The following is a 14,026-nucleotide window of genomic DNA, read 5'->3' as shown; positions in this document are numbered from 1 at the left end:
CATCATCAAATGCGTTGACTACGTCATTAGCTCGCGTCTGGGCCTGTCGGGGCCCGTTACACCCCGGCTCACGGCCCGACAGTTGGGTCTCACAGGGTCTAAATTGTTATTTGTTATATCTTTTTATCCGTGGGACCGATTCAGGCGATTCTTGGACCGTTGGAAAGCTCTTGAGCTCTACTTCAAATTGGGATAGGATTGGGGTAGTTTTGGGGTAATTAAATTGGGTATACTAGGATAATGTGATCCTAATAGTTCAGAAAACCATAGAATTTGTCAGATTTAAAATAGGGTGTCTACAAGAGGGAATACAAAATGCAAAATAATACCGATAACATTCTGAGGCAGCGTTAACAAAAATCCTAGTTCACGAATTAACTAATGCCAAATCCTCAATGTATAAGGACAATGCATCACTAGATGATCAACTGACTCGCCATCCGATTTGCAAAGTAAGCAAATATTAGGTAAAAACTTACCCCTTTTTTGCAAATTATCAGTAGTTAATATCTTATTCTGCGAAGCTAGCCATATGAAGACTTGGACTTTATGTGGTATTGGCAACTTCCAAATTTGCACAACCTTGAGAGATGACCATCTCCAACGATCATGGAAAAAAAGATTATAGTAGGATATAACTGAGAACATACCATCCCTTTCAATTTCCCTAACCAATATATCTTCTGCCCCTTGGGAAATATAGACGTTATCCAACAATTCCATCAACGCACACCACTGGGACAATAAAACATTGTTCAGCTGTCTATACATAAGGGGTATATCTCACGAAAACAACTGCCCTCTTCTCTCAATAGCATCACAAATTTTATGACTAGGTTTAGATACTACCCTAAAAAGATCAAGGAAAACATACTTCACAGGATACTCTCCAAGCCACCTATGATGCCAGAACAAAATTTGATCACCCCTACCCACATTCCATCTAAAATAGCCCGCAATCATATTCTTGCAATTAGAAATCATCCGCCACATCCCTACCATTACCACCCCTAAGCCACATATTAAACCTATCCATTCCATACTTTGTCAAAAGAACTCGATACCAAAGATGATCCTTCAAATTGAAACTATGCCACCACCATTTACATAACAAAGCCTGGTTAAATCTGCTTATATTTCGAATTCCCAAACCACCTTCACGTTTGGGAGTACAAACTCTATCTCACCTTAATAAATGAAATTTCATACTCTCTCCACTCGAACCCCAAAGGAAATTTCTCATCATCTTCTCAATTATTTTTGCCATTGATGCCCAATATGAATGATCGACATCTGATACACATGCAGATTTGCCAGACAGGACCTTAACAATGTAACCCTTCCCCCCATAGATAAATATTTATACTTCCACAAATCAAGCTTGATTTGTATTCTCTCAATCACGCTATCCCAAACTGCAATAGAGAATTTTGAATCTAAAATAGGAAGTCCCAAATAGGTAATAGGAAAAGAATCTAGTTATGGCCCAACACATTAGCCAAGTCACACACCAAAGCCTCGCTACATTTAATTCTCGCTGACGAGGACTTATGAAAATTAACTTTAAGCCCAAGGTTCACTTCATAGATCTCCAAAAATCTCGACACATTCCTCACTTGTATAGTCTTAGCATCAATAAAAATTAAAGTATCATCAGCATACTGTAAATGAGAGACAGATGTACTAGAGTTTGCAATTTGGAACCCTCAAAAGCCCACAAATTCTCCACCCTACTGAGCATCAGACTAAAACATTCAACATAAATTGAAAATAAGAAATGAGAAAGGGGGTCCCCTTGACGTAAACCTCTCGAACCAATAAAAAATCCAATCGAACTGCCTTTGAATACTACTGAGAAGTTTGCAGAAGATAAGCATCAAAAAATCCAACGAGCTCCAAAACCCATATTTTTCATAATTTCCAATAATACACCCCACTCCACCCTATCGTAAGTCTTTTCCATATCAAGTTTAAACAAAATGCCCACCCTTTTACTCATGACACGCAAATGAATACATTCCTGAGCCACTAGCACACTATCAATAACTTGACGGTCTTATATAAAGGTCCATTATGTAGATGAAATAATGAGAGGGGGGACTTTCTTGAGACGTTATGTCAATATCTTAGCTATAACTTTATAAACACTTGTGAGCAAACTAATAGGTCTAATATCTGAGAGCTCATTGATCACTGATTTTTTAGGTATCAATGCCAAGAAAGTGGAATTGATGCCCTTAAAAAATTGACCTCTGATCATGAATTCTCTAACGACCGCTAACAAATCATCTTTGATTAGATTCCAAATTCTTTGGAAAAAAACCAAAGGGAAGCCATCCGGGCCCAACGCCTTATCGCTAGGCAAAGCAAAAACAACATATTGCAGTTCCTGAACAGTGATCGCCCGCTCCAAAAAGCGGCTTCGCTCTTTATTCAACATCTTAAAAGGAACATTCGGAAAACTTGGTGTCATCACCACCTCTTTAGCAAAGGCTTTCCTAAAATGATTAATGACACCCACTTCCATGGCAGCATTATCTTCAGGATCTAACCTAAGGATATTTAGTCCCGAAATATCATTTTGTCTTCTTCTGACACTAGCAATGGCGTGGAAAAACTTAGTATTGAGATCACATTCTTTTAACCATTTATTCCTAAATCTCTGTTTCCAATAGATTTCTTCAAATCCTCTAACTCCTTCATTTTCACCCTACGTTCTACCACCAACTGCTCAGTTAAAACTCCACTTGTCTGAACATTAAGATCCAACACTTCAATATCAGCTAAGACCCTATCAATCTTACCCTTAAGATCGAATTTATTATCCTTTTTCCAGGTAATCAATTTGCGTTTGACACTCATCAACTTTTTGTGTAATTGAAAATCCAAAGAACCCACCCCCACAGAATTCGACCAGGTTCTTTTAATAATCTCGACCACTTCTAAATTTTCTAACCAGCTAACATCAAATCTGAAGAGTTTCGGCCCTCCCCTGAGAGACCCCGTATTCAGAAAAATGGGGAGGTGATCAAATGACAACCTCGCCACGGCTTTAATTAAGACCAACGGAAATACCTCCACCCACTTTGGAGCCAGCAAAAACCTGTCCAATTTAAACATCACCAAATAAGCAATACTATTATTGGATCAAGTAAACTTAAATCCAATAATAGAAAGATCCATAAGAGCATTGCTTTCGATGAAAGAACTAAATTTCCTTATATAAGTGTTAATTGGACATCCTGCGAGGGACTCATTCGGCCACCTAATAAGATTAAACCCCCCCTATCACCACGGGATAATGAAAGAAACGAATCAACTCATTCATCTCAAAAATAAAAGCAGATTTCAAAGTACAAGAAGTGGGCTCATACACATTCTTGAAACCTCAAAAAAAACCTCAAAGTAGGACCATTGAAAGCACCTCAATAGTTCAACACAACTTCATTAGTTCAACACAAGTTCTTTATTGTCCATGAAAGCACCTCATTAATTCAACTAAGCCAACTTATGGATGACAATAATCACCTCATTCGCTCAACTAAGCCAACTTACGGATGATAATAATCAAGCAAGTTTCACATGTAATAATATCTTCACCACCTCACAACACGAAACAAAACAGATAAGTGGTTTTTCGTGGATCAATATTTGGTATGAAGCGGTAAAGCCATACCCCAAAAGACATCTCAAGTATGGATTGAATTTCGGAAACACCTTTCTGTCACCCGCCAATCCGTTTCCATACCAAATTGTGAACTTTGGAGTTCCAACTCTGGAGTGAACTTGAAATGGATTTAGTCAAGAAAAAGAGTTTTTCTTTTTTTTGGGTAATTGGGAAGACAAGCCCCCCAACTGTTTTTCAAAAAAGAGATCAGAAGTAATTTTTTTGGAAAGCTAGTAGAGTGATGCTAGAATCGAAACCACAACATGGTAACTAAAGCATGAGGTGCTATCACCACGACCCCAACCCTTAAAACTTTTTTTTTTTCGGTGAATCAGTGGGGAGGAAGCCCCTCCCCTTTGTAGGAATCGAGCCTTGGATTGGAAATGTGGCCCATTGCCAGTCTGTAAGTAGTTTTGGTGTCCTAAATTAGGAGAAAAAAAAATCCTTTAATTATTTTTTTGCCTCTAAATTCATGATAGCATTTGGGACACGAAAGTGCCAACAGGACTGGCAATGGGCCACATGGCCCAGCTCGGCACTCAAAACCTAGGGCCAGAGAGACAAAAGGTGGCCTAGGCTTGAGCCAAGCCTTTATTTTCCGTTTTATCATTTTTTTTTTTCTGGCCAGGCCCAACCTCACACCATCAAGGCTATGCTGGGGCCTGGGCCTGAGCCTAGGCCAGAGACTCTTCGACTGTACAGGGACTAGGGCTGGGCTAGGGACTGCACTGGCCCAGGCCAGGCCCAGCTTGTTGCCACCCTAAAACTTGGTCTTGGGCAACAAAACTGATTTTTCTGGCAAGTTTTGAGGTGCTACTGGGTCACAGCGACTGCTTCAGTCTCCACCACGCATTGAATCCTATCAGTGCCAAAAATTATATAAAACATTGACTGAATATCGTGCTTTTCCAAAAATGATGCTCATCCTCAATACATGCATGAAAAAAGAGGAGCATTATAGTGTCACGTAATTCTCTCTCTACCCACGCAGTTCAATAAGCCGCAAAAACAACATAAAAAAAAAGAGAGGAGAATTTAACTTCCCAGATACAAACATCATCACTGGACATCAACCAACTCGACATCAAACACTAGCCAAGCATTTGGAGGTATCATCCCCGCTCCTTTGGATCCATAACTGTGAAAAGAGAGGCAAAGAAAATTTAAGTACACCTTACCGGTCAACATAAAGGTAAATATGCTCTCCCCAAATGAAATAAATAAACAAAAGGAAAATCCATATCAAATAAAAGAACCACCACAAATGAGAAAATATTTTTTTTTCTTTCATGAGTAAAATTAATGGCAAGTAATTAAAATAGGGATTGTCTACAAAGAGACTATTTATCTTTTGTACACGAAGGTCACATTCATTGCCACTCAAATTAGATGGTTTGGAGTGAGTCACGAAGTCCTAGAATTTTTTTTTGGGACTTCGTGCTTATTCAAAGACATTTTTACAACCATTGAAATTTAAGTGACAAAAATGATTGTAACCTCCATGTACAAAAGATAAATGGTCTTTTTATAGAGAATCCCACTAAAATATAAGTAGGCCATCACAAAATACAAGTCCACTTACCCCATAGATGGAGGAATTGTTAATCTGCGTTTATCCCCAACTCGCATTCCTACAAGTAAGAACATGATTAGGGTTTCAGTAGGGACAAAATATCACTTCATCACTGCTAGCTAAAACTATGAACCAAATTCTACTTGAAAGCAAAACAAGTTTGATAGTTTAAGGATTCAAAAATTTAGGGTCACGGGTTATTACCCTTGACACCGACATCCCAGCCTGTTATGACTTCTCCGATACCTACAAAAAATCGAAACATCTCATAAGAACAAATGCACCATAAAAGCAATCAATTATTTGACACAGTTCTGGCCATTATAGATATACCTAATCGAAACTTAAAAGGCCTCTTTCCAATATTAGAGTCAAAAATCTTTCCATTCTTCTTAAGCTTGCCAATGTAGTTCACCAAAACCTGACCCATATAACAAACGAGGTCATTTGTAACAACTTATGAGCCTAATTTTCACGTTCCGAGACTTAGTTGCCAAGTATAAATTTGGAAGTGATTAGTGTTGAATTTACATAAAATCCTAATGTTCGTGTCCCTCGATGTAAAACCATAGAAAACACATAAGAGCACCAAATCCATGAATAATCATGCTCCTATTCTTAACCGACTCAATCAGCAGACTATCAGAAGTTTTTGCGCTTACTGCATGAAAGATAAACTAAGTAAATTGCACAAATGGAAAATAATGACATGTAAAATGGAAAGAAAAAAAAAACTCTACAATAATCTAAACTAAAGGGCTTGAGGCAAAGAATTAGGTTTACCTTGCGTCCTCTTTTTTTTTTGTCCTTTTTTTTTTATACTATTAACATTGTATTGAAGGAAAAGAGGCAATACAAAGCACAAAACATGCAGCAGGGAACTTTTTCTTTTTTATACTATTAACACTTTAGTGAATGAAAAGAGACAATACAAAGCACAAAACACCCCACCGGGGAAAAGTCACCAAGGTGACAAAAGAAAACGAAAACAAATTAAAAGTCATTGATAGAAGTGACAAAAGAAAACGAAAACAAATTAAAAATAAAGAAGTCCGTAGGCAGACAGAAAAGTAAAAGCGAAGAAGGTTTACCTTGCGTCCTTTATCTGCCTTTTTCCCATCTGGTTGACCAATCGATATATCCTCAACAACCAAGCCATTGGAGAAGGTCCTTGCTCCTTTTGCAAGTGGCATATCTGATTTTTCTTCCACCACCGCAGATGCTACTCCGTCAGAGCTTTTATCATTTTCCTGAGTCTTGGCCTTCTTTTTCTTCCTCTTCTTTTTAACATCCCCATCAAGATTAGCGTTGGCTTGATCAGTTGATTCAATTGGAATTCTAACAAAGTGAAGAAAAACCAATCAAAAACAGAGCTCCATAAAAGCAATTAATCTCTGAAATCACATTTCAAGATCGAACACAGAGGATTAGACTCCAATTCTACCTTTCATCCGATTCTAGTCTTTTCCCTTCAATGTCCGAAGGTTGACCTGGAGTACCGCTAGTTAGCTCTTGTGCTTCCTGTATTTGTTGATCCTTTTCTGAGATTGGATTTTCGCTTTTGTTTTTCTTCTTCTTCTTCTTCTTGTCTTTTTTCTTCTTTCCATCACTTTCAAGAACAGGTGCACCTGATGGATCTGAAGGAATATCTAATTGGCCTCTTTTCCTAATCACAGACAGCAATATCACGAAAAATGTTCCTAAACATCGTAAATGAAGCAAATACATATTTGGGATAAAGGAGAGTATGTTGTACCCCGGTGAACCATGGTAAACTACAGACCATTAAAGTGTATCACCATCCAATGAAAAGATAGACAGTGATGAGCGAGCGAAACCGACCATTATGGTCATGCTCCATTCTGATGGATCCCCCACTCACTTCATCAGTGTAATCATTGTTTCGGATGATGATAACCCCAATAGAGTGCGATTTTCTATAGTCTATCTGACACAGTATACTTACCTATCATAAAAATAAAGATCAACAAATAAAGGATGCAAAGAACTATGTTCTCACTTTCTCTTTCCAGCTCCAACTTGTTCATTGCCGTCAAGTTTCCTGTTTGAACCAGGAAATACATCATCCTGACCGTTAACTTGAGTTTCTTTCTCTCCCTCTTCATTAGCTGTTCCAGAGTTTTCTTTTGCTTCAGCAACTTTAGCATCCTTACCACCATCTTTTATTGAAGGTTTCGGTAACCCATCTTCATCTTCACTATCCGACTCTATACGTTGGTTTCTAGTCCTTTTGATCACTGATAGTTGCTTGTCCTTGCAATCATCTTCCGATTCAACTTTCTGAAGCTTCTTCTTCAAATTTTTAGGAACATGACCATTTGAAGGAACTTCATCATCAATTATCTCCTCAATCGTAACTGATAATGAATGTCAAACATGTAAAATGCGTTAATTGAGTACATATAAATTGATCATCAAGTAGGAAATCCCATTTCAATATTCAAAATTTAACACTTCAATAAAAAAGTAGGAACTGCAATCCACATCAACAAGCATATTTCCATCTAGAGTCGGTTCGAATGAGTTTAGTCCACAAACAACATGCAATAAAGCGCAAAGGATATGGGGCACAGCTACAGAGCAATCAGAGGAGAGAATATTACACGAACATATGTATAAAAACTGTCTGTGTATATGAGCATAATTTCATAGGCATAGAGAAGATAATGCTGCACCTATAAAGAACGTTAAACTCATGTCATAAAGCTCAATTGGACCAGAAAAAAGCACAAAATATATAATGAATACAATCATTGTACCTCCACTCTTGGGCCGGGGTGAATCTGGAAACATATCAAGATCATCATCATTAATAAAATCGTCCTCATATTCATCATCTGAGCTATGGTAGCTTGACTCTTCTTCTGTCTCAACATCAATATCTTCCCCATAAGATTCACTATTAGATGGTAAAGGAAACAGCCATGGGGGGCAAAGTTCATTGAAAAAATCAACAATTTTTCTATCTAAACCAATGAAATTGGCTTATAAATATTCCATAAAAATAAACCATTAAAAAAATGAAGACTTCATTTCATAGGATACGAGTCCTCTTCGGGACCACGATCAGGAACCATGTAATAACCAATTAGGTGCACACTTCGAGGGCCCAAAACAGAGAACACCACCTCTTCCTCCTCCTCGAATTCAACATCTATAGAACAATTATCAGTGTGGTTTTCCGAAAGAACACATAAAAGAACAGGGCTCTTATTTCCTATGTTACACTGTAGGCTACTCCTCTCAGTTGATGAACCATGACCCAAAGTAGCCTGCAAAAAATAAAAAGAGAAAGATAGCAACAAGAAACTTATGCCTCAAGCAAGTAATGTCAGACCTCCGCATAATAATATGCCATAAAACAAATGAAGTCTTAGCAATCAGTACACTTTTCAAGTTTTACTAGTGAGATACAACCCATAAATGGTTATAATCTAGAGAAAATATGCTTTCCTTTTCATTTCTGCATGCTTTTAGTGACAAATTGCGATTTTTTTATGATTCCATAAACATCCCAAAACAAAATTCCAATGCTCTTTTCATGAATTTTCAACATGTCCTTCAAGGCCATTTTTTCTTTGTCAACAAATATCAATGATATTATGAAAAATTATCTTTTTCTGAAATCAATGTTCCGAGACTCGGCCCAGACCACTTGCAGTCAGCCGAGTAACCCAGCCTCACCCTAATGGCGAGGCAAGGATCCCCAAGTTCTTCGGTACATGGGCACACTCAAATAAGGGGGGCATACTCAAATAAAGGGGCGCACAGCCCCCCTCATTTCGTCTCGCTCTAAGGGGGCACTGCACCTTTCAACTGCAAACCGGGTGATCTCTCTCTCATGAGGGTGATTTCCACCCCCATTTCATTCCTCTTCCTCCCTCCCTCTTTCTCTCCCTCCCTCCCTCCCTCGTCCCTCTTTCTCTCCCTCCCTCCCTCCCTCCCTCCCTCCCTCCTTCCTCCCTCTTTCTCTCCCTCCCTCCCTCCCTCCCTTCCCTAAAAGGGCAGGATTCTGCGCATTTGTTATCTCTCTCTAAAAACCCTGTTTCCATTTATCCCTTCTATGAGAAAGAGAAAGAGAGAGAGATGGCTGATTCTTCCTTCTCTGAGAAAGAAAGATCTGAGAAAGACACAGGGGGGGAAGAGAAAAGACAGATGGTTGTGGGGGGAAGAGACACTTGGTGACAGCCCTCTCTTTTTAGCCGCATACCCTCTCCCTTAGCCATGTGGCTAACCAAGGACTCTTACCTTTTTTTAATTTCCCCTTTTCTTATTTCCTTTTACACTTTTTCCTCACTACTCGGACGAGTGAACTTGGGACTCGCCCGAGTAACTCGCGCGGCCAATGGCCGACTGAATTAGCTTCTTTTACACTTTTCCCTCACTACTCGGATAACTGAACTTGGACTCGCCCGAGTAACTCACTCGGCCAATGGCCGACCGAATTAACTGCGGCCAGTCCCAGCACCTTGTCTGAAATGAACATTTTGAAAAATTATCAATCCTCATATCAGTATAAACTAACCATAAACAACAGAAGTAAACAGACTCGGCATTCATCTCACACTTCAAAGGTTGTTCACATGAGTTTCCACTACTGTTTGGGATTTAACTCGAACTAAAAATGCTTATTCTTTAATCTCAAACTTTTTAACAGCAACATCACAACATAATCACATCCATTGCAAAATCAGGAATAAACTCCTTTAACATCAGAAACAATATTATTACAAAAAATAAAGGGAATTTTAGGCTTAGACTTCTAAGTACCTTTGATACATGAAGCCTTCCCCTCTCGCTATCATATTGATGCTTAACTGGCTTACCAGGTTTTACCTCAATTCCTGCCAATAAATACAAATTAATTAATAATTGTAATAGCACAATAAATAAACTAGCATCAATAATTTTGACCAAAGGTAAAACCAGAAACAAGCAACCTAAACTGTTTCAGGAATTAATAGGGAGTTCCTTTCATATGAAAAGGTTCATTTTGTGGTAAACATTTTTATCACAGAATTAATTCTCACGTGTTTAAAAGTACGAACCAAACATGTGTAACCTCTGCTTCATATGAAAAACTTTCTGAGGATTATTTTCATGTGAACCAAATGACCCCGAAGTAACAATCATGGAGATGAAAAAATAATCAGCAAAATTCTTTCTTTTTTTTTTTTTTTTTTTTGAGAAAGAAAAATGAAATATTTGTTTAAAGTAGACTGCAAAAAAATACACAAACCCCTAATGATGACTACATTGAATACGAGGGTAACTTTAGGGCAAATCCTGTAATGGAATACACTAGACGCGTATGTTAAAATAATTTACAATCAACAATGGCGAATGGGAACAAAAATAACTTAGAACGGAAGAAAAATTGTGTAATGGACTGATTAAATAGACAGGAGATAGGGAAGCATATAGCAACAAGAAAAAACGAATATGAATATAAAGAGGATATGATTTCATATTTGTTGAGACAATGAGTAATCAAATATGAAAGAATCTACAGTCGTCAATGGAAAATGGAAATAAAAATTAACATAAGGTTCAAAATTGAAAGCCACAAAAAAGTAGGAAACGATAGAGAACGTTAGCAAGCCTTTACCCCAAAACGCCATTGCTTAGACCTCAAAAAAACCTAAAACGATGCAGTGGCTCTCTGCAACGAAGCCGTAAACCCCTAAACCATGAAACCCGCTTGGTTCTACTTTATAAACGCAATATTATGAAATGTGCCCTTGGGATTTTATTCAATGACCAAACTAGGCATGTAAATAATTTGGGCTTAGGAAGTTGATAAATTGGAAATAACGTAGAAATTTGTAAATAAATCCTTTTTTAAAATATTTAAAATTTGTCTCATTATATTTTATAGAGCATGATCCAATGCAACGGTTGTATCATAGTATAATGTAACGACACTTCTAGAAAATTATGTTTGTGGTATTTGTATGACCTCAAATTTTGTACACACACTCTCTTCATCTCAATAATCAATTCCAAAAAAAAAAAATCAATTTGAACCCTTAGATATGGTCAAAATGAGTCCCTTCCAAAATGAATCTAGACCATTCATTTTATAAATTTCAAGATCTCAGCCTTTATAAACTCAAAATCATTTTTTTTTTTTTTTAATATTGTTCATCTAATGATAATAAAGTTATCTAAAAAATTTGGAAATGAAAAAATCCTTTTAAGATCTAGATTTAAGCATCTCACTAAAATGAATAGTCTATGTTAATTGGGCTAAACAAATACTTTATAGGTTGTGTTTTCAATTTTTCCTTTTTTGTGATTGATTATTATAATGAAAAGAATGTATATTTCAAATTTTGGATCAAACAAATGGCCATAAGAAGGTTTTTTAAGATTGTTACATCATATTACTATGCAACAGTTGCATGAAATCATTGCCCTATTTTACAATCAAATTCCCATGTTTTAGAATATATATATATATATATATATAGTATATTTTAATTTTTATCTCTTTATATATAGGTGAAGCTCAAATTTGGTGCGGCCACACTTCTTACTATCATACATTAATAAAAAATATTTTAAAATAGTTTAAAATAAATAAAATTATTAAATTGTCCTAGAAAAATAGTAATTTTATGTAGTTTTTATTATTTTAAATATTTTCACAGGTGTGTGATGGTGATAAGTATAAACATGCCAAAATTATATGATCATCACAAATTGAATGATATGGAAGCAGCAAAAATTTGGAAATGGCATGCCTTCATGTGGTTATTGAAATTTTAAAAAGATGTTAACAATTAACATGCTGATAAAACTGGGAAAAATACAAACTATTGTCAATCTTATGTGTAAAGGGGATGAAGAAACTGTGGATTATCTATTCTTTAAATGTTGTTATGCTAAATCTATGTGGCTGTAGTGTATTGCATAGTTCTATAATGTCTGATAGATTATTAAGTAATTGGTTAGCTGGAGGTTTTGGAAAGAAAGATAAAATCATTTGGAAAGTGATTAAAGCCATTGTACTGTAGGAACTATGGAAAGAGCATAACCATAGATGTTTTGAAGATATGATTAAATCAGCCATTGAATTGGAGGAGAAAATTCATGTAACCGATTTTGAGTGGTTATCAGTCAAGGAGGAATGGTTGGGAGTAGCTAGATTGGACTTAATGTATAATCCACATATCCTAATAATTAGTTGTCACGGAGGAATGGTGGGGAGTAGCTAATTGAACTTAATGCATAACCTATAAATCCTAATAGTTGAGCATGCAACCAAATAAGTAAGGTCAGGAGTTTGGAAAGCGCATGCGGCAGGGTGGGTAAAGCTTAATTTTGATGGTAGTTATTGAGAAATCTAGCCGAATTGAAGGGTGGGTAAAGCTTAATTTTGATGGTAGTTATTGAGAAATCTAGCCGAATTGAAGGGTGGGTAAAGCTTAATTTTGATGGTAGTTACTGAAAAATCGAGCCGAGTTGAAGGGTGGGTAAAGCTTAATTTTGATGGTAGTTATTGAGAAATCGAGCCGAGTTGAGATACGTGATATTATTTGAGATAAGAATGGCATTGTTCTGATAAAATACTTTGGACAGGTGGGAATTATCACTGTCAATGAAGCAATATTGAGAGCGTGCTACATTGGTTGAAGCTGAATAAGCCAATGGTGGTGGAGGTTATCAAATGGATAAATAAGGAGGTTAAGCTCTCACGGGCCTTCCACGAAGTTTTTTTGATTGTGGTATGAAGGCTGAGCTGTTAGCAATATCCCTGGTTCTCGCAACTAGGCATTTGGCTGCTGTAATTACTCTTCCAATGGTGGAGTAAAATTATTACTGCTATTCAAAAGAAAAAAAGACGTGCCAAAATTAAACTTAATCTAGTATATAGAAATGAGAATAAATTTATATGGGAGTGATTTCATGCAAGTATTCCATAATAATATGATAAAACAAATTTCAAAAACTACGTTAGAGCTATTTGTTTAACTCTAATTTCTAAATATACATTTTTTTCATTATTTTAAATAATTCACTACAAAATAAAAAATAAAAAAACACACATTAAAAAGTGTTTTTTTAGCCTCTTTAATATAGGCAGTCCATTTTGGTGAGATACTTAGATTTATATTTTGGAAATAATTTTTCTTTTTGAAACTTTTTATATGGTCTTATAATGATTCGATTAGCAATATAAAAAAATTAATTAATTAATTCGTAAAGGCATACATCTTGAAATTCACCAAATAGAAAGTCTATATTCATTGTTGGAGGGGACTCATTTAGACCATATCTAGAGTGCAAATCGGATTTTTTTTTTTTTATATTGATTGTTAGGATGAAAAAAGTGTGTGTACAAAATTATGGGCCATAAGAAATACCACAAACACAGTTTTCTAGAAGTGTGGTTTTAATATTATAATTATACAGTAACATGATATCATCCCCCTACATACATTTATATATGTTCGAAAGATTATGACAATTATGAAATATAAAAAATGTGGAGGTTTGATAGGGTTGTAACCCTGTCAAAATAAGCCTCACCTCAAAACTTTTTAAAAATTACAATTCTGGCTTTAAAAACCTTTAAATCAATCATCTCAACCTTGATTATTCTTCTTCTTCATCATCCAAGTTTTATCCCGGACATTTAGGGCTATCTTCATGATAAGATGTGTCAAAAGTTTTATGTTAGTAGCATACCTAATGCAATCTACTTCCTTTACAAGAGCTTCAACCAGTTAAGGGAAAGTTTCAGATCCTCACCTTACTAG

The 14,026-nt window shown here is 36.3% G+C and overlaps 1 protein-coding gene across 2 annotated transcripts; it reads right to left on the bottom strand.

Annotated features, from left to right (window-relative positions):
* Nucleotides 1-4,533: 4,533 nt before the first annotated feature.
* Nucleotides 4,534-11,062, bottom strand: FKBP53 (FK506 BINDING PROTEIN 53). 2 transcript variants are annotated; one of them, XM_006851773.4, is made up of 11 exons: nucleotides 10,870-11,062; nucleotides 10,032-10,105; nucleotides 8,307-8,533; nucleotides 8,021-8,160; nucleotides 7,261-7,618; nucleotides 6,685-6,906; nucleotides 6,332-6,578; nucleotides 5,574-5,661; nucleotides 5,445-5,486; nucleotides 5,250-5,298; nucleotides 4,534-4,805 (listed from the first exon to the last, which is right to left on the bottom strand). In XM_006851773.4, the coding sequence occupies exons 1-11, from the start codon at nucleotides 10,880-10,882 to the stop codon at nucleotides 4,727-4,729; spliced, it is 1,539 nt and encodes a 512-aa protein (XP_006851835.1). In that variant the 5' UTR covers nucleotides 10,883-11,062; the 3' UTR covers nucleotides 4,534-4,726. The 2 variants fall into 2 exon arrangements, 1 of the variants encoding a protein (XP_006851835.1); XR_966914.3 differs by lacking the exon at nucleotides 5,574-5,661 and having other exon boundaries at nucleotides 10,870-11,003.
* Between the last annotated feature and the right edge of the window lie 2,964 nt (nucleotides 11,063-14,026).

This window comes from Amborella trichopoda, chromosome 9, assembly GCF_054954075.1.
Source record: "Amborella trichopoda isolate Santa Cruz 75 chromosome 9, AtrichopodaSantaCruz75HAP2 v2.0, whole genome shotgun sequence".
Lineage (NCBI taxonomy): Eukaryota > Viridiplantae > Streptophyta > Magnoliopsida > Amborellales > Amborellaceae > Amborella > Amborella trichopoda.
The sequence above is the reverse complement of the archived record's forward strand: the minus strand, read 5'-3'. Positions and strand labels throughout refer to the sequence as shown.

What these genes read in the sequence shown, in the direction of transcription:
- FKBP53 (XM_006851773.4), bottom strand. An exon ending in GCCTTTTAAGTTTCGATTAG is followed by an intron (nt 5,487 to 5,573) that starts GTATATCTATAA and finishes GATTTTTTGTAG; the next exon opens with GTATCGGAGAAGTCATAACA. An exon ending in CTGGGATGTCGGTGTCAAGG is followed by an intron (nt 5,299 to 5,444) that starts GTAATAACCCGT and finishes TCTTACTTGTAG; the next exon opens with GAATGCGAGTTGGGGATAAA.